General features: G+C 37.1%; 1 protein-coding gene across 2 annotated transcripts in view; it reads left to right on the top strand.

Annotated features, from left to right (window-relative positions):
- The window catches only part of TEX10 (testis expressed 10), a 58,276-nt gene that overhangs the window by 1,633 nt on the left and 40,532 nt on the right, over window positions 1-16,111 (top strand). For both annotated transcript variants that reach the window (XM_049896052.1, XM_049896051.1), the window contains exons 2-5: window positions 3,100-3,288; window positions 4,495-5,207; window positions 5,590-5,833; window positions 8,708-8,820. In XM_049896052.1, coding sequence (XP_049752009.1) covers window positions 3,109-3,288; window positions 4,495-5,207; window positions 5,590-5,833; window positions 8,708-8,820 — 1,250 coding nt within the window. In that variant the 5' untranslated portion in view covers window positions 3,100-3,108. The remainder of the gene's footprint in view (window positions 1-3,099; window positions 3,289-4,494; window positions 5,208-5,589; window positions 5,834-8,707; window positions 8,821-16,111) is intronic.

Below are 16,111 nucleotides of genomic sequence, written 5' to 3'. Positions count from 1 at the left end.
TCAGGTTACAAACCTTTCTGAGCCACATCTTTAAAATGGGTTTACTGCCACTCTTCTTACATGACTTTGTGAGAATTGGATGCTAGTGTACATTGTGCATCTAGTGTTGTGCTAGGTAGGTATGTAGTAGATAATATCAGTAGGTCTTTAAATATTTACTTTTTCATTACTTTGCTTGGCTTTGAGACTTTAAGAGACTTGTTTATTTAGACACTTACTTGTTTGTGCTTATAATATATAAGTTTAACAATGTGCTAGGCACAGTTCTGCTGTTTTACAAATACAGACTCATTTACAGGCAGTCCCCGGATTATAAACGAGTTCTGTTCCTAAATCCGTATTTAAGTCAAATTTGTATGTAATTTGAAACTGATGTCAGTCAGTCATACATTTGCCTTAGTACATGGTGTACTTTTTTATGCTTAAAAAATTAAAAATTTCCAGATACACTAAAATATCTTCAACATAATAATACAGTAATAATAGTAATAATGTTTTTATGCCCACAGCAAAGTATTCCCCGTTTGTTATTACGAACCATTGTATGTATCTTGAGTTTTTAATTATAATAGGTTTTTTTGGGGAGGGGGGGTTAGTTCGTAACTATGCGTTGTAAGCTCATAACCCTGGGCCTGCCTGTATTCCTCATTTAACTTACCTCATAACAGCTGTGTGAGATAGTTATTGTTAATCCTTATTTTGTAAATTAAAAGCTGAGGCACAGTGGCTGAATATACCGGTCATACAGCTAGATAGTGGGAGAGCATGAGTGAGAACTTAGTTTAGCTCAACAATCTGCTCTTAACCTATGTAACCAGATATACTAGCTCATAGAGATCAAATGTATTAAAATGCTGCAATTATGTGAATTTGGATGTAGTGTCATAGGCTCCAGGATTCTCAGCACCAGGATGGTTAATCTTGTACCAGCCTTTTCATTAATCTCGCCATAATGCAAATTATTTTTACTCAAAATATTTGGACCCCAATGGATATTGTGACTTTTTAAATAGCTAGGCATAGGATAATTATGATAGACCAGGAGAAGTTTTATTTTTTCTAAAGGTACTTACCTACTCCAATGGGTGTACAGTAGAAGGCAGAATTTATTATATTTGTAGTGGGTGGAAAAGGCTTCAAGAAGTGCTGAGCTGGCCCCAGGCATAGAAGGCTGTTTTTCAGAGAGAAATTAGCTTGTGGAAAGATAAAGCTGGAGAGGAGAAATGGGGCTACATTGGAAAGGGCCTAGTATGTTGTGGTAAGGAGTTTTTTTTTTAACTGTGTATAAGTTTCTTTTTTCTTTTTTTATTAACTGTGTATAGGGAGTAGGGAAACCTCATGACAGTGATTAAGAGCTATGGCTGCTAACCAAAAGGTCGGCAGTTCAAATCCACCAGGTGCCCTGTGGAAACTCTATGGGGCATTTCCCCTCTGTCTACTATAGTTGCTGTGAGTTGGAATCAACTCGATGGCAGTGGGTTTGGTTTTTGGTTTTATAGGGAGTAGGAAGCAACTGAGAGCTCCTGGTGCCCTGGTCAGATCTGTTTAGAAAGAGCCCTCTGGTAACTCTAGCAAATGAACTAGGGAATAGGCAGTAGAGATGAGACGGAAATACCAGTGGGGAAGCTTTTGAATAGTCTAGGGTAGAAAGAAAGGACTTAAAGTCCTGGCACTGGGAATGGGTAGGAGGGCACAGACGAAAGATTTTGTGTGTACGTAGGGAGAATTGAGGAAACCCTGGTTAAGTGCTACTGCTGCTAACCAAATGGTCAGCAGTTTGACTCAGCCATGAGCTCCTTGGAAACTCTGGGGCAGTTCTCTGTCCTACAGGGTTGCTATGAGTCGAAATCGACTCAGTGGCGGTGGGTATAGGGAGAATTGAAAGGATGTGGTGAAGAGGGAGGACGTGCAAGGTGACATGGTTATTTATTTTAAAATAATTTTTATTGTGTTTTAAGTGAAAGTTAACGTGGTTATTTATTTTAATGGTCTTGTTATAATAGTCACCTAGCTGGTTTTTGTTCCTATCCCTCTCTTACTCTGTATTTCATTTAATGCTGTTTTTTTTATCGTTTTTGGTTTTTTTGTGTATGTGTTTAGGAGGGCGGGGATGTTGTTTCCTGTTTGTCTGTAGTTTGAGCTCTTCTTGCATTCAGGCCACTAGTATCTTCACTTTTGCCTATGCGATGTTTATCCCTACTTCTGATCTTTAGATTGTTTTTCCTGTGAAATGCCCATTACTCTTTTTGCTGCATGTCTTAATCTTACCCACTTTTCAAGTATCCAGCTTAGGTTTCAGACTTTTCCTAACCATTCTAGATTGCATAAAATAATGCTTTGGTTTTCACTTTGCTTTTTGTTTTGCTGAAGGTTCCCCAGGGGCCTCTAGAGGACAGAAGCTTCCTAGCAGGTAGATACTGGGTGTTGTGTTTCTAGCCGATCTGTTCTACCCTCATACCCTTCTCCCTCAGAAAAGAAGGAAGGAAGAAAACACTCTGAAAACTATGCTTTTATTTGTTTTATGTGTCATTGCATTTAGCACATTGTCTGACAAAAGGCTTCATGGGTAAAACGCCTTAAAAAACCAGTGGCGTGATTGTTGACGTATTATTAATGACCTTTTCCAGTATTTCTTGACTAAACTAATTTTATTTTAGTACTTAAATTTCTCGTTTAAGAGTCGCTATGAGTCGTAATTGACTCTGTGGCCACAGGTTTGGATTTGGTTTTTAGGTATAGTCCTTGTTGGCCTAGTTTAAAATAAACATTGTTGTTAGCTGCCATCAGGTCAGCTCCTGACTCGTGATGACCCCATGTACAACAGAACAAAACGCTGCCCTGTCTTGAGTCTTCCCTGCAGATTGGACTATTGTAATACATAGGGTTTTTGTGGCTGATTTCTGGAAGTAGATTGCGAGGCTTTTCTTCCTAGCCTTAGTCTGGAAACTACTGAAACCTGTTCCACATCATAGCAACATGCAGGCCTCCATGGACAGACAGGGTCTGGGTCTTTCCACATGAAAGGCGAGAATTTTTTTATTACACTTTTATTGGTTATTTTTGTCTTTATTGTTTTTAAAGTAATTTTTTCATTTATAGCAATCAAGAATGTCTAAAAAAAGAAAACGCCAAGATGATTTTCAAAAAGTAAAACTCAAAGTTGGTAAAAAGAAACCCAAGTTAGAAAATGCTACTGATACAAACTTTAAAACGAAGACTATACATCTTCCCGAGCAACTCAAAGAGGATGGGACACTACCAACAAATAATAGAAAACTCAACATAAAGGTAAACCATAAATCTTGTTAGAATAACATTTTCTTTGAAATCATCTGGACCATTACGTCTTTGTGAAAAGTTGTTTTAACTCTTAGAATGAATGGCTCGCTGAGGGCCTGAGATTTGGAGTCCATCTGTTTCCCAGATCTCATCTGGTCACTGTGTCTTTCCCACCTTTTCCAGAAATACTTGGTAGACTAAACCCACAGTATATTTATTTGATGATTTACCTTATCATCTGGAAATGATTATTTTATTTACCTATTTGAAGTGTGTATCTCAGTTTTCCAGCTGTTTTTATAGCTTTTTAAGGGCTAGAACCCTTAAATAAATAAGATCTCGTTTTATTCATTTTTGAATCCTCATAGCACTTAGCTTATTGTAAGCTCATAGTAAAGCTTGAAGTTAATTGACGTTTGAATAGTAGTTTTGGTTAAAAAACTTTTAACAGCTTTATAGAGATATATTATAAAATTCATCAATTTAAAGTATACATGAATAGTTTTTAGTATATATCCAGAGTTGTACTGTCACCATCATCATCTAATTTTAGGACGTCTTTATCCCTCCTAAAAGAAACCTTGTACTCATTAAGTCACATCCTATTCTCTTCCCCTAGCCCTATTCAATCACTGATCTAATGTCTATCTTGATAGATTTGCCTGTTCTGGATGTTTTATAAAAATGGAACATATATAGTCGTTTGTCACTGGCGTCCCACTTAGCAATGTTTATGAGGTTCATCCATGTTGGACCATGTGTCACAGTGGTGCCTCATCCAAAGTTACATAAAATATTTCACAAATAAAATTATTGAGTGTTATACTCTGAGTAACTAACAAACGTACAGAAAGACCATTTAAAATAGGCAGAAGGAGCCTGTTAAATTAAGCATATGTATATTCACTTACCATAATTTTGGTATACACTAGGTGTTCAGTAAACGGTGGTGAAGATTGTAGTTTCTTTAAATTATAGAGTTCCTTAATAGGCATGCAGGTTAATTTAAAAAAGAGAAAATTCTGACTGAAAAATGTTTTTATTAAGCTGAAACTTTTAAAGATGAAATGATCTTAACAATGTTGTTTAAGTGCTTATCGAAGCAGTTTTCCCAAAGAGCTTTGGATAGTTTTGATTAGCATGTGTATTTGAAAATGACCTAATGTGTGTGTATATGTATACACCAATGAACCTATGCTTTTATTTTATTTGTAGGATTTGCTGTCACAGATGCATCACTACAATGCTGGGGTTAAACAGAGTGCTCTTCTTGGACTTAAAGACCTTTTGTCTCAGTACCCATTTATAATTGATGCACACCTTTCAAACATATTAAGTGAAGTGACTGCTGTGTTTACAGATAAAGATGCTAATGTACGATTAGCAGCAGTTCAACTTCTTCAATTCCTGGCCCCCAAAATACGAGCTGAACAAATTTCTCCATTTTTTCCTTTGGTAAGTGCCCATCTCTCTAGTGCCATGACTCACATTACTGAAGGAATTCAGGAGGACTCTTTGAAAGTTTTGGACATTCTGCTGGAACAGTACCCAGCTCTAATTACGGACCGTAGCAGTATATTGCTTAAGAATTTTGTAGAACTTATTTCTCATCAGCAGCTGTCCAAAGGACTGATAAATAGAGACAGATCCCAATCCTGGATACTTTCTGTAAATCCTAATCGGAGACTCACTTCTCAGCAGTGGAGGCTGAAAGTTTTAGTGAGACTCAGTAAATTCCTTCAGGCCTTGGCAGATGGATCCAGTAGGTTGAGAGAAAGTGAAGGACTTCAGGAACAAAAAGAAAATCCCCATGCCACTAGCAACTCCATTTTTATCAACTGGAAGGAACATGCCAACGACCAGCAACACATCCAGGTTTATGAAAATGGGGGTTCACAGCCAAATGTCAGTTCACAGTTCAGGCTACGGTAAGAAGGATTTCAGTTATGTCCACACTCAGTTTTCCTTTATTGAATTAAAACTGCTGACCATTGATGGCTAATGGTGGGAAGACATGCAGTTGTCTTTGATGCAGTTACTCATAATTTGATTTTATTATTTACTTATGGGAAGAGTCATTTAAAAAAGTATATTAATATATTCATTTCTAGCAAAGCCTAATGAAAAGTAAAACTTGATAATCTGTTGGCTTTGTCATCTTAGAATTTCATTTTCCTTATTAGTCTTGATCAATGTAATTTTTAGTTCATGGTGTTTCATTTTTCTGATACTTCATATTAAGATTTAAATTAAGAAAGGAATAATAAATATTTTCTAATCATTAATTTTTTTTTTTTAATTCCTTGTTAGGTACCTGGTTGGAGGACTAGGTGGTGTGGATGAGGGCCTGTCATCTACTGAAAACCTGAAAGGATTTATTGAGATAATAATACCATTGCTAATTGAGTGCTGGATTGAAGCTGTGCCTCCGCATTTAGCTGCTTCTGTCGGAAATGGTATAGAACGAGAATCTCTTCAGGTTATGCAGCAAGTTCTTAATATTATTTCCCTTCTGTGGAAACTCTCTAAACAACATGATGAAACCCACAAATTGGTGAGAATAGGTTCTTTGTTTTCTTAGTCATGTCTTTATCATAAATGGGAAGTTTAGAAATCAGCATAATTGGCTATGCATTTTACCCCCAAAATTCCAGGGTTTAACTGTAAACTTGTTTCCTGTTTTTGCTTCAGGAACATTCTAGTTTCTGGAGGCCTCTTACAGGATTTTAAAAAATTTGTCTATTAAATAGTATCTTCTAGTTTGTGCCACATTACGAAGTTTAGCAGAAATGGACCAAACTGAAGACGTCACTTGTTTTAAATTACTGTGTTTTAGAGAAAAGGCTACACACAAATTTAGTGTGTACTTTTTTGTTTTTTCTTGACAAAGGATATAAAATCAGAAAACATTTCTAGAAGCTCTCTTAAGGTGAGGGATAATTTTTGGTAGGTGTGAGTGAAGTTAACCTAAGTAAATTCCAAGTTATTATCAGCTTCTTGTTAGAAAGCTGGCAGTAAAGACATATTTGTTTTTTACTGTTTTTTTTTTTCTGTTTAATTGTGCTTTAAGTGAAAGTTTACAGCTCAATTTAATTTTTCATACAAAAATTTATGCACATATTGTTATGTGACCCTATTTGCAATCCCTATAATGTGACAGCACACTTCCCTTTTCCACCCAGTGTTTCCCGAGTCCTTTCTGCCTTCGCATAGGAGCTGCTCATTTAGTTTCTTGTGTCTGCTTGAACTAAGAAGTACACTCTCCACAAGTATTATTTTATGTTTTATAGTCTAGTCTAATCTTTGTCTGAAGAGTTGGCTTTGGGAATGGTTTTAGTTCTCTTGTTAACAGACTCCGGGGGCCGTGTCTTCTGAGGTTCCTCTAGTGTCGGTCAGACCATTAAGTCTGTTTCTTTTCTTTTTTTTTTTTTTTACTGGAACTTGAGTTGCATCACACTTTTCTGCTGCTGTGTCAGGGACTCCCTGTTGTGTTCTCTGTCAGAGCAGGCAGTGGTGGTAGCCAGGCACCATCTAGTTCCTCTGGTCTCAGGCTAATGGAGTCTCTGGTTTATGTGGCCCTTTTTGTCTTTAGGGCTAGTGTTTTCCATGTATAATGACATATTTTTTCTTCTTACTCTTTAAAAAATTTTTTTATCGTATTTTAGGTGAAGGTGTACAGAACAAACTAGTTTCTCATTAAACAGTACACATTGTTTTTTTTTTAAATAATTTTTATTGCACATATTGTTTTATGACATTGGTTAACAACCCCACAACATGTCAGCAGTCTCCTTTCTCAATCTTGGGTTCCCTATACCAGCTTTACTGTTCCCTCCTGCCTTCGAGTCTTTGCTCCTGGGGTGGTGTGCCCCTTCACTCTCGTTTTGTCTTATGGGCCTGACCAATCTTTGGTTGAAGGAGGAACCTCAGGAGTGACTTCATTACTGAGCCGAAAGGGTGTATGGAGGCCATATTCTCACAGTTTCTCCAGTCTCTGTCAGGCCAGTAAGTGTGGCCTTTTTTTTTTTTTTTGAGTTAGACTTTTATTTTGTATTTTTCTGCAGCTCTTGTCTGGGACCCTCTATTGTGATCTCTGTCAGAGCAGGCAATGGTGGTAGCCTGGCACCATCTAGTTGTACTGGACTCAGTCTGGTGGAGGCTGTGGTAGTTGTTGTCCATTAGTCTTTTGGAATAATCTTTCCATTGTATCTTTAGTTTTCTTCGTTCTTCCTTGCTCCCGAAGGGGTGAGACCAGTGGAGTATCCTAGATGGCTGCCCACAGGCTTTTAAGACCCCAGAAGCTACTCACCAAAGTAGAATGCAGAACATTTTCTTCGTAAACTATGTTAGGCCAGTTGAGCTAGATGTCCCTGGAGACCATGGCCCCCACGGCCCTCAGCCCAGCGATTTGGTCCCTCAGGGAGTTTGAATGTGTCTGTGGAGCTTCCATGACCTTGCCTTGTACAAGTTGTGCTGGCTTTCCTGGAAAGACATGTTTCTTGATGAGTAAATTTACCTTCTGTTTGGGAGAGAATTGAGTGTTGGCAGCTTTTTTTAAGCATTGTGCAGCCATCCATAGTTGGCGGTGCTTCTACTCTGCAACTGAAAAAGAACAAGTGCTGAGATTAATTGGTCTAAGTTAATTTGGTAGCAGACTTAAAAGGGCAACTGTGGGAGCAAGACTGTTTATAGAAGACTTCCTGCAAGGACTTGAGGCAGGCATGAATCCTTGAAGTTGCCTATATACGTGCAGAACTGTGATGGCAGTGTTTTTGTTTTTCCTTTTTATTTCATGCTGAAGTTTATAATGAGTATGCTATGCAAGACAAGACAAAGCATGTTTGATAAGTTTTTAATCTTGGAAAGTGTTATGGGCACATGTATGTCTTTTTTAGGAGCTTGCTCTATCACTACTTACCCTTTATCCATCATCTGTAGGGATGCTTTATAGATTGCTTTTTCAAGTGGGATGGCATTTTATTCATGGTTTTGAGCCTTTTTGTCTTATGGTTCATTGCCCACATTGGCAAAAAACTGATAATGGTTAGGGGTATAGTGATTTTGAGAAAGCAAAGCTTGGCTGTCATGTATGACAGTTGATCTGTGATTTAGGCTTTTGCATTAGTTGGTTCAAATTCAGATTTTTTTAAGATTTTATTTACTCTCTCCCTTTTTCCCATCTTAAATAGCAGATAAATTGTAAATAAAAATAATTATGAAGCACCAAAAAGATCTTGGGTGAAAATTGGATGCTGTAACTGCTCATTATGATTTTAAAATTTGTTCCCATATTATAGCATGGGCAGAAGTTATATAATGGTGGGAAGTTTATCATTGAATATTGATAAGTCGTCAGGTTTCTGCTTAAAGCTTTATTGGTTATTTTAGATTACTGTTTCTTAGAGATTTTCCGGTCTTATTTTAATAGGAGTCATGGCTTCGAAAGAATTACCTTGTTGATTTCAAACACCATTTTATGAATCATTTTCCATATGCCTTACAAGAAATAACCAAGCACAAAAAGAAAGAGACAAATAAAAGGTATTGTGATTCTTTTCTGCTATATAAACTTGAAAAATGCATACACTGTTTAACTGAAGTTATCAGAAAATAATTCACCATAATCTGGAACTTTGAAGTGTTTATGGGAGATAAAAATCAAACTAGCAATAGGATGACTGATCTTGAACAAGTCACTTCTTAATCTTTAGGACTTCAGGTTTTTTTCTTTTCAAACTGTAAAGTGAGTATGTTATAGTATGTTAACATCAAGTATCAAATTACGTAAATATAAATTCAGTAAAATTAGCTGAGGTAAAGTGGTTTATTTGGATGAAGTACTATGTAATTATTGAATCTTTAAACAGTATTTTGAAAGTTACCTAGTTCTCGTTTATACACAAGGAAACTGATAACTGAAACTAATATCAGTATTCCGAAGGAAGTGGGATAATTGGAGAAAAATAGTCCTCTTTTCTAAAAAAGACAAGGAAAGGGTGATGGATTACAAAATAGAATTAAAAAAAAATACTATAATCCTAGAAGTTATTTTAAATGTCTCCCTGAAGTGAGAGCAGGTAAATGTGGGAACAAGTTACCTACTCAGAGGTGACAAGTCAGTTACCAAGTAGAATGTTAAAACTATAGTTGTCTCAAATGAGCAAAAACATTTGCAGGTGATCTTAAAGTCTGTCAAAAGATTCTTAGATATGGCAAAGGGAAGAACTTAGCTATAGAATCATTGAGACTCCTTGAGCAGGTTCCAAAGGATGCACTCAGAAATGATAAGGGTATAGCAGACAGGAGTTGTTCATTCATTCATTCACTGTTTATTTTGTTGCTTACAATGAACAAAGTATCGAGATAATCAATTATCTTAAGATCCTTGCTCTCCTAAGCAGTTTCACTCTGATGAAGGAGTGTATCTGGGTCCAGTCAGAAGACAGACTACACCAGCGGTTTTAACAGAATTTAATAAATAAAGAATTGTTGACTAGGTATTGAAGAATTGAAAAGACAAGGGAACAATAAGGCATTATGGAGGTAGCAACTGCAGGGAAGCAGCTAGTATCCCTAGGACTGGGACAACAAAGAGAAGAAGGGGAGAAATTGGAGGAAGGGTTGTGTGGAGTCAAAACTCAGACCTCCGAAAAGGGGTGCCGCACATCTGGTGCTAAAGCCTTACAGGACTGGGACCCAGAACTCTGCAAAGGGGTTCCAGCTGGCCGGTCCAGGTTTTTCTGAGGGGCGTGATCTGGTTCTTTTGTCAGAAAAAACTGCAAACTGGAATCAGCTGTGGCTATCAGACTGACTTGCTGCTGGCCGGAAGAGTTGCTGGGTTGACAGTAATAGCAAGCAAAAATAGGACTAGAAAGCAAACAGAAAGGGGTGTCCCATCTTCCTCCTACAGTTTTCCAGTCTCATTCTAGCACCCATTTATTGGCAGACCCAACAAGGAGCCAGCTGCAAAGGAAAAATGTGGCTCACAGATTCCCAGTCCTAGCATCACAGAGCAGAGAATAGGACGGTGGGTTTGAAGGTGAAAGATTATAGCTCAATAATTGACAGGAAAAGTCAATTTACATTTGTAGCACAAGGCAGTGTATAAGTATCTTTCATCCACCTACGGCCATTGAGTTCATTCATAGTGACCCTACATGACAGGATAGAACCGCTGACCTTTTGGTTAGCAGCAAAGTGCTTTAGCCAGTGCGCCACCAGGGCTCTTAAGTATCATTAAAAAATCCGTAGCCATTGAGTTGATTCTGACATGCACTGACCCTATAGGACTGCCCCATAGAGTTTCTAAGGAGCAGCTGGTGGATTTGGACTGCCGACCTTTTGGTTAGCAGCTGAGCTCTTAACCACTGCACGACAAGGGCTCCTAAGTATCATTAGAGCTGTACAATTAAGGGCTGTAGGAATTCATTAGGAAAGGAGAGATGACTTCTTGTTAGGATAAACAGACAAAGCTTTAGTGAAGATAAGTAGTTGAACATGAACGTGGTTTCAGCAGGCAGAAATGGTGCAAAGGACAGGAGATTGTACTAACTGGAGGAGATAGCATACAAGACATACAGGATTCCATAGGGGAGAGCATGGGGCATATTTCGGTCAAACCTGGTTTCTGCCACTCACTAGTCTTGATACAGGAAGCCACTTGTCTCTGGAGTTCCTTTATTTTTAGCTGTGATCTTTTGGCATTGAATTTTGGTTGGGACAAAATCGTTATTTTGGAAAGAATAACTGAGGGAGTTTCTGAAAATGGTGTTGGGGGGACAGAGTCAAATAGGGGAGACACTTTTTTGAGTAAAATATTAGATTTTTTCCACCCCACACAATTTTCTTAAAACAAAAGTTTTAAATGTAGGGTCCATGAGCAAGTTTTCAGGAAGTTCTGAAACTCTTGAAATAATAATGTAGAATTGTATGCGCCTGTATTTTTTCCTAATAGAGGGTCCATATAATTCATCAAAATGAGATTAAATAATGGTAAGGATGTTTGGAATTTAATAGACCATTAAATATAAGTAAATTCTTCAAGAGTATGTACCACCGTCATTCATTGAATTTATTAGATACTTAATATGTTCAATACACTGTAGTATGTGCTGAGCATTCAGAGGTAAAGGGAATAGGGTACCAGTTTTGTACAGCCTGGTGAGGGAGAGAGATATTTCTGTGACTTTTTTTTAAGCAGTGTGTTGTTGTGATTACTGGAAGCGTTTCGTGTGATACAAGACTAATATAACCCAGTAAAGAACTGGTCCTCATCTTTCATATAGGGAGGAGGGTGCTAGGTAAGGCTGCCCTGATGAACTGACATTTGTCCCAGGATATAAAAAGTCTAAAGGGAGTTAACTTGAAGAGGCTGAGATGGTAAAATTGTGGGAGGGGGAGAATTTTTTTTTTTTTTTTTTTAAGCAAAGACTGGTTGCCAGTTATTCTTTATAAGGTTCCCCAGGGATCAGCTTTTAGGGACTGTAGGTTGCTCTTGGACTTCAGTAAGGAAGTTCATTGAAAATTCCAGCAAATAATCTGTGGCGGGGGTAAGGGGGCCAACAAAAGTCAAAGTTAGGGAAGCCAGTTCTAGGCCAGTAGTCTTCAAATTTCTTTTTCATGGCATGTTTTTAAGCTGTCTAAATATTTTTGTCTTAGGTCAAAATACAGTAACAAAGGATATAATCTTGGCATTATTGGAAATACTGACATTTTAAAAATTCAACATAATCGAGTTGCCTCTAAGAAAACTTTCTGCACTGAAAATTCGTTGGTTTATGTGGTTATTTTAACAAGGTGGGGTCACTATGAGTCGGAATTGACTCGATGGTACACTATAGCAACAATTTAATAAATACAATTAGCATGAAAAGGTGTGGGAACAAATGCAACTAAATCTTAGCTTTGGCTTACAAATCAGCTTGTGAACGCAGAAGTTCACTGCTGACTATAGAGTAGTCTATCAGATGGGAGAATTTCCAGTAGGCTGGGAAAATTAGTATATTTTTTCAGAAGGGATAGAGAACTTTGGTTGATTTAGCAAGTTGAGGTTTTTTTCTCACCACTAAGTATAATGGTAGCTGTAGATCCTTTTGCTTATTTTTTAAATGGGTTATTTTGTATTATTAAAAGAGTTTATGTACTCTAGATACAAGTCCTTCATCAGATATTTGATTTGCAAATATTTTCTTCAATTCTGTTGGTTGTCTTTTCACTTTTTTGGTAGAGTCCTTTGAGTTGTCACCTTGGACCCTGAGGTAGTAGGCTAAGGAACCTGGGTCTCTAGTAACTTTCTGGGATTTTTATACTCGTCCTGGACTGCCTAACCTCAGACTGCATTTACATGAGAGAATAAACTTACAAAGCCGCTGTTACCTAAAATTTCTCCTACATGTAGCTTAAAAATCAAGTCCTAAAAACTCCAGTAGCATGTTAATAGTAATTATTGGCCATTCTTAGGAGTAGCATTATTGAAAACTAAACATTATTCTAGTCTGCTTGAGAATTGTATGTCTGAATCTGGAAGTATATAATTTTGTTTGCTTATTTTGGGAAGTTCCTTATTGGTTGGCAAGTTCTTGAGTATCAAGGGTCATGTCTGATTAACTTAGTCTTTAAACTCCCTTGCAACAGTTATTATGAGCACAAATATCTTCTAAGCACCATGGTTTGAATACAGTACTATTGAGTAGGTATTTGTTGGGTGAATGAACAAATGAAACATTTAAAAAATATAAAAACCTGGACATCATCTTGACACCTAAAGGGACCAGGCTACTAATGAGATTGGTGTGTGATGACAAGTAACGTTACTGAGATCTATAAAATAACGGCTAACATGTATATCAGCCTTTTAACTAGGGGCATGTAGCTTTTTGGTGGCTGGACTATGAGGTACCTTTTGCTGCAGATTACAAGATACGGTACAGCATTCTTACCTATAGTGAATCTCTTCAGCATTCTAGTGGAGTATAACTGCAAAGTCAAGGCTCATTGCAAAATGAAGACTGGACGTTGGGCCAGTTAATTTGTGAGGAGAAATATTCTAAGGATACTGTTCAGCTTCTGGACAAACGTTTGTGTTGCTGGCATTAATAACGGTAGACTCTTAGAAGAAGAATTTTGATAACCATGTTCACATTCTTGTACCACATTATACCCTAGATTTGTGAAAACATCTTGCTGAAAAATAGTTATTCCACTATCATGCTTGACAAAAGCTTTCTCCAGTTTAGTCCTCCTTGGACTCAAACATTTTGAGGTAGTCCAAATGTTACTGAAATCATGTTGTTAATGAAAATAAAAGATACATCCACTTCCGTCTTTAGTATACAGATCAGAATGGATTGTTTATTAGGTGAATCCTATAATAATAATTATAATGGTCCTGGAAAAACTGAGCAGTGGCCCGTATTCTGTACCTATTAATACATTTTGGGCAGCTTGTCAGCCCTGGTTTTTTGTTTTTTTTTTTTTAACTGATACAACATCTTCAATTTGGAATAGATTGTTAGGTCGCAGAGTGAACTAGATAGTTTCTGAGAGAGAGACTTTAAAAGTAATTGAAGTGTTATTGCTTATGAGTGAAAAGTTTGGATGTTCTTAGTGATTGTAGCTCTTAGAAGGACTTTTTCTAGCTGTGGGGAGCCTGATGATAAAGGGAAAAGGCCATTCAACCTTTCACCTCATGGCTTTTGTTTTTATACTTGGCAGTAGAAGCTCAATATCTTATTTTTCAAAAAAACGATACTTCTTTTCAAAGCTTTACTACTTACACCCTTGACTTCATCATTTTTTGTCCTGGGACCTTGATTCACCTATCAGTGTTGTCTTCTAGCTATAACCCTTTCACTGTTGTCTCAACCAGATTTCCAGAACATGCCTACAGTAACCTTTCCTCCAGTTCATTCCTCAGTCTACTATTTTAGCTTTCTCCTCATGTACCACACTTTTAAAATTGCCTACTACCAGTGATAATATGGAGCCCTGGTGGTACAGTGGTTAAAGTATGTGGTTGCTAACCAGAAGGTCACTGGTTCAAATCCACCAGCCACTCCTCGGGAGAAAGATGTGACAGTCGGCTTCCATAAAGATTTATAGTGTTGGATGCCCTATTGGAAAGTTCTCTTCTGTCCTATAGAGTTGCTGTGAGTTGGAATTGACCTACGGCAGTAGGGTAACGATAATATAATGATCAGATGCCATTAATGAAAAAAAAAAAGGGATTCTCTTCTTGGTTATAGAATAATACAGGTTCACTGAGAGAATTTTAGAAAATAAATAAATTTAAAGTCATTTACTATCCCATCACTCAGTGACTATTAACATTTTAGGAAATACTGCATACTGTCAAAAATATAATGTTTTATAATATTTTAATACTTTTTGTTAGCATTTTCCCCCGCCAGGAGACATTTTACAGTACTTACCTTTTTGTGTACAAATGTGCTTTGTTCTTTTGTTTCTAACTTCTTCCTTCTCTTGTGCTTATTTGTGGTGTAATCTTTTCCAGCTGTCCCTTACTGTTTTGTATTTTTTAGGACTCCATCATCCACTTTTCCCACATAACACATTTGTGATATGATACACTCACAGGATTCTCACTACCTCTTCTGTATTGATGACTCCTAAATGTTTGTATAGCTCAGACTTCTACTTCCAGTGTCACTCTTGTACACTCATTGTCTTGTTGGCCATCTCTGCCTGGAATTAGAACAGAGACACTTTAAGCTCAACATATCAAGGGTAGAATTTATTTTCTGGATCTTTTCTTCATCATCTCCATTACCAGTATCACTGTTTCTACTCGGTCACCAATGCTAGAGCCCTTGACTCCTCCCGTCCTCACAATTCCCAAACTCACATGTATGTATAAATTTAAGCAAAGATAAATCCAGCTAACTTTTATTCTTCTTAAATGCCCTCCTCTCTGCAGTCCATACAATGGCCCACATTCTTATACTTGTTACCTCTTGCCTTTGATTGCTACTATAGCCACATAACTGTTTCTTTGTTGGTAATCTTACTTTGCCGCTTACTCTCTTTTTTTTTTTTTTTTGCATCCATAGAATTATCCACTTGAAAGAAGCTTTTAACCATGTTAATTCCTTGCCTGCAGGATTCATTTTCATGCTCTTAGCCTCTCTTTATAATCTGGTCCCATTTTCCTTTTCCAGCCTCATCTGTCATTCTCAGGCCTGCATTTGATGCTCAGGTAGCTCAGAACTTCTTTTAGTGGCCTTGTATTTGTGGTTCCCCACTACTGTATCCTTACTCAAGCTTAATGTAGAATTGTTTCTCTTTAAAATTGATTAGTTTGAGATATGTATGATCTTAATCAACTTTACATTTTTCTAAAGATGAAAAAAAAAATAGGCTCTACCGTTACATATACCATAGTATTTAAAGTAAGTATTTGTGTGCTAAGTTTCAAATTGTTTCTTTTTATTAAAACATTCTGTTTGAGTTTTTTAAAATTTCTTTCAGGCTTTGAACAAAATGTACTTTGGGTAGTGTAAATAAACTAATTTTAATATGTTAATCATAAAGCCATGTCATTTCAGGCAAGTATTTATCTGGACTAGTCTCTTCATTTCAACATGAGAAAATTGTGGCCAGGAAAAGTTTGGGATTCTTTTAAGTTAGATGATTAGTTAGAAGCAGAGCCAGAATCTACTCCATCCAAATAAAAGTATCTGCTTAAAAAAAAAAAAAATTCAAATGTGTTAGGGTTTTCAAGTGTTATCTCCAAATTACTCCTTAGATTACCAGGCAAGGTTATAAGGGTCTTTGCCTTTTGTATGCATAGAAATTTGGGTAATGAACTAAGTAG

Source organism: Elephas maximus, chromosome 9 (assembly GCF_024166365.1).
Source record: "Elephas maximus indicus isolate mEleMax1 chromosome 9, mEleMax1 primary haplotype, whole genome shotgun sequence".
In the NCBI taxonomy this organism is placed as follows: Eukaryota; Metazoa; Chordata; class Mammalia; order Proboscidea; family Elephantidae; genus Elephas; species Elephas maximus.
This window is presented reverse-complemented; position numbering and strand designations above follow the sequence as displayed.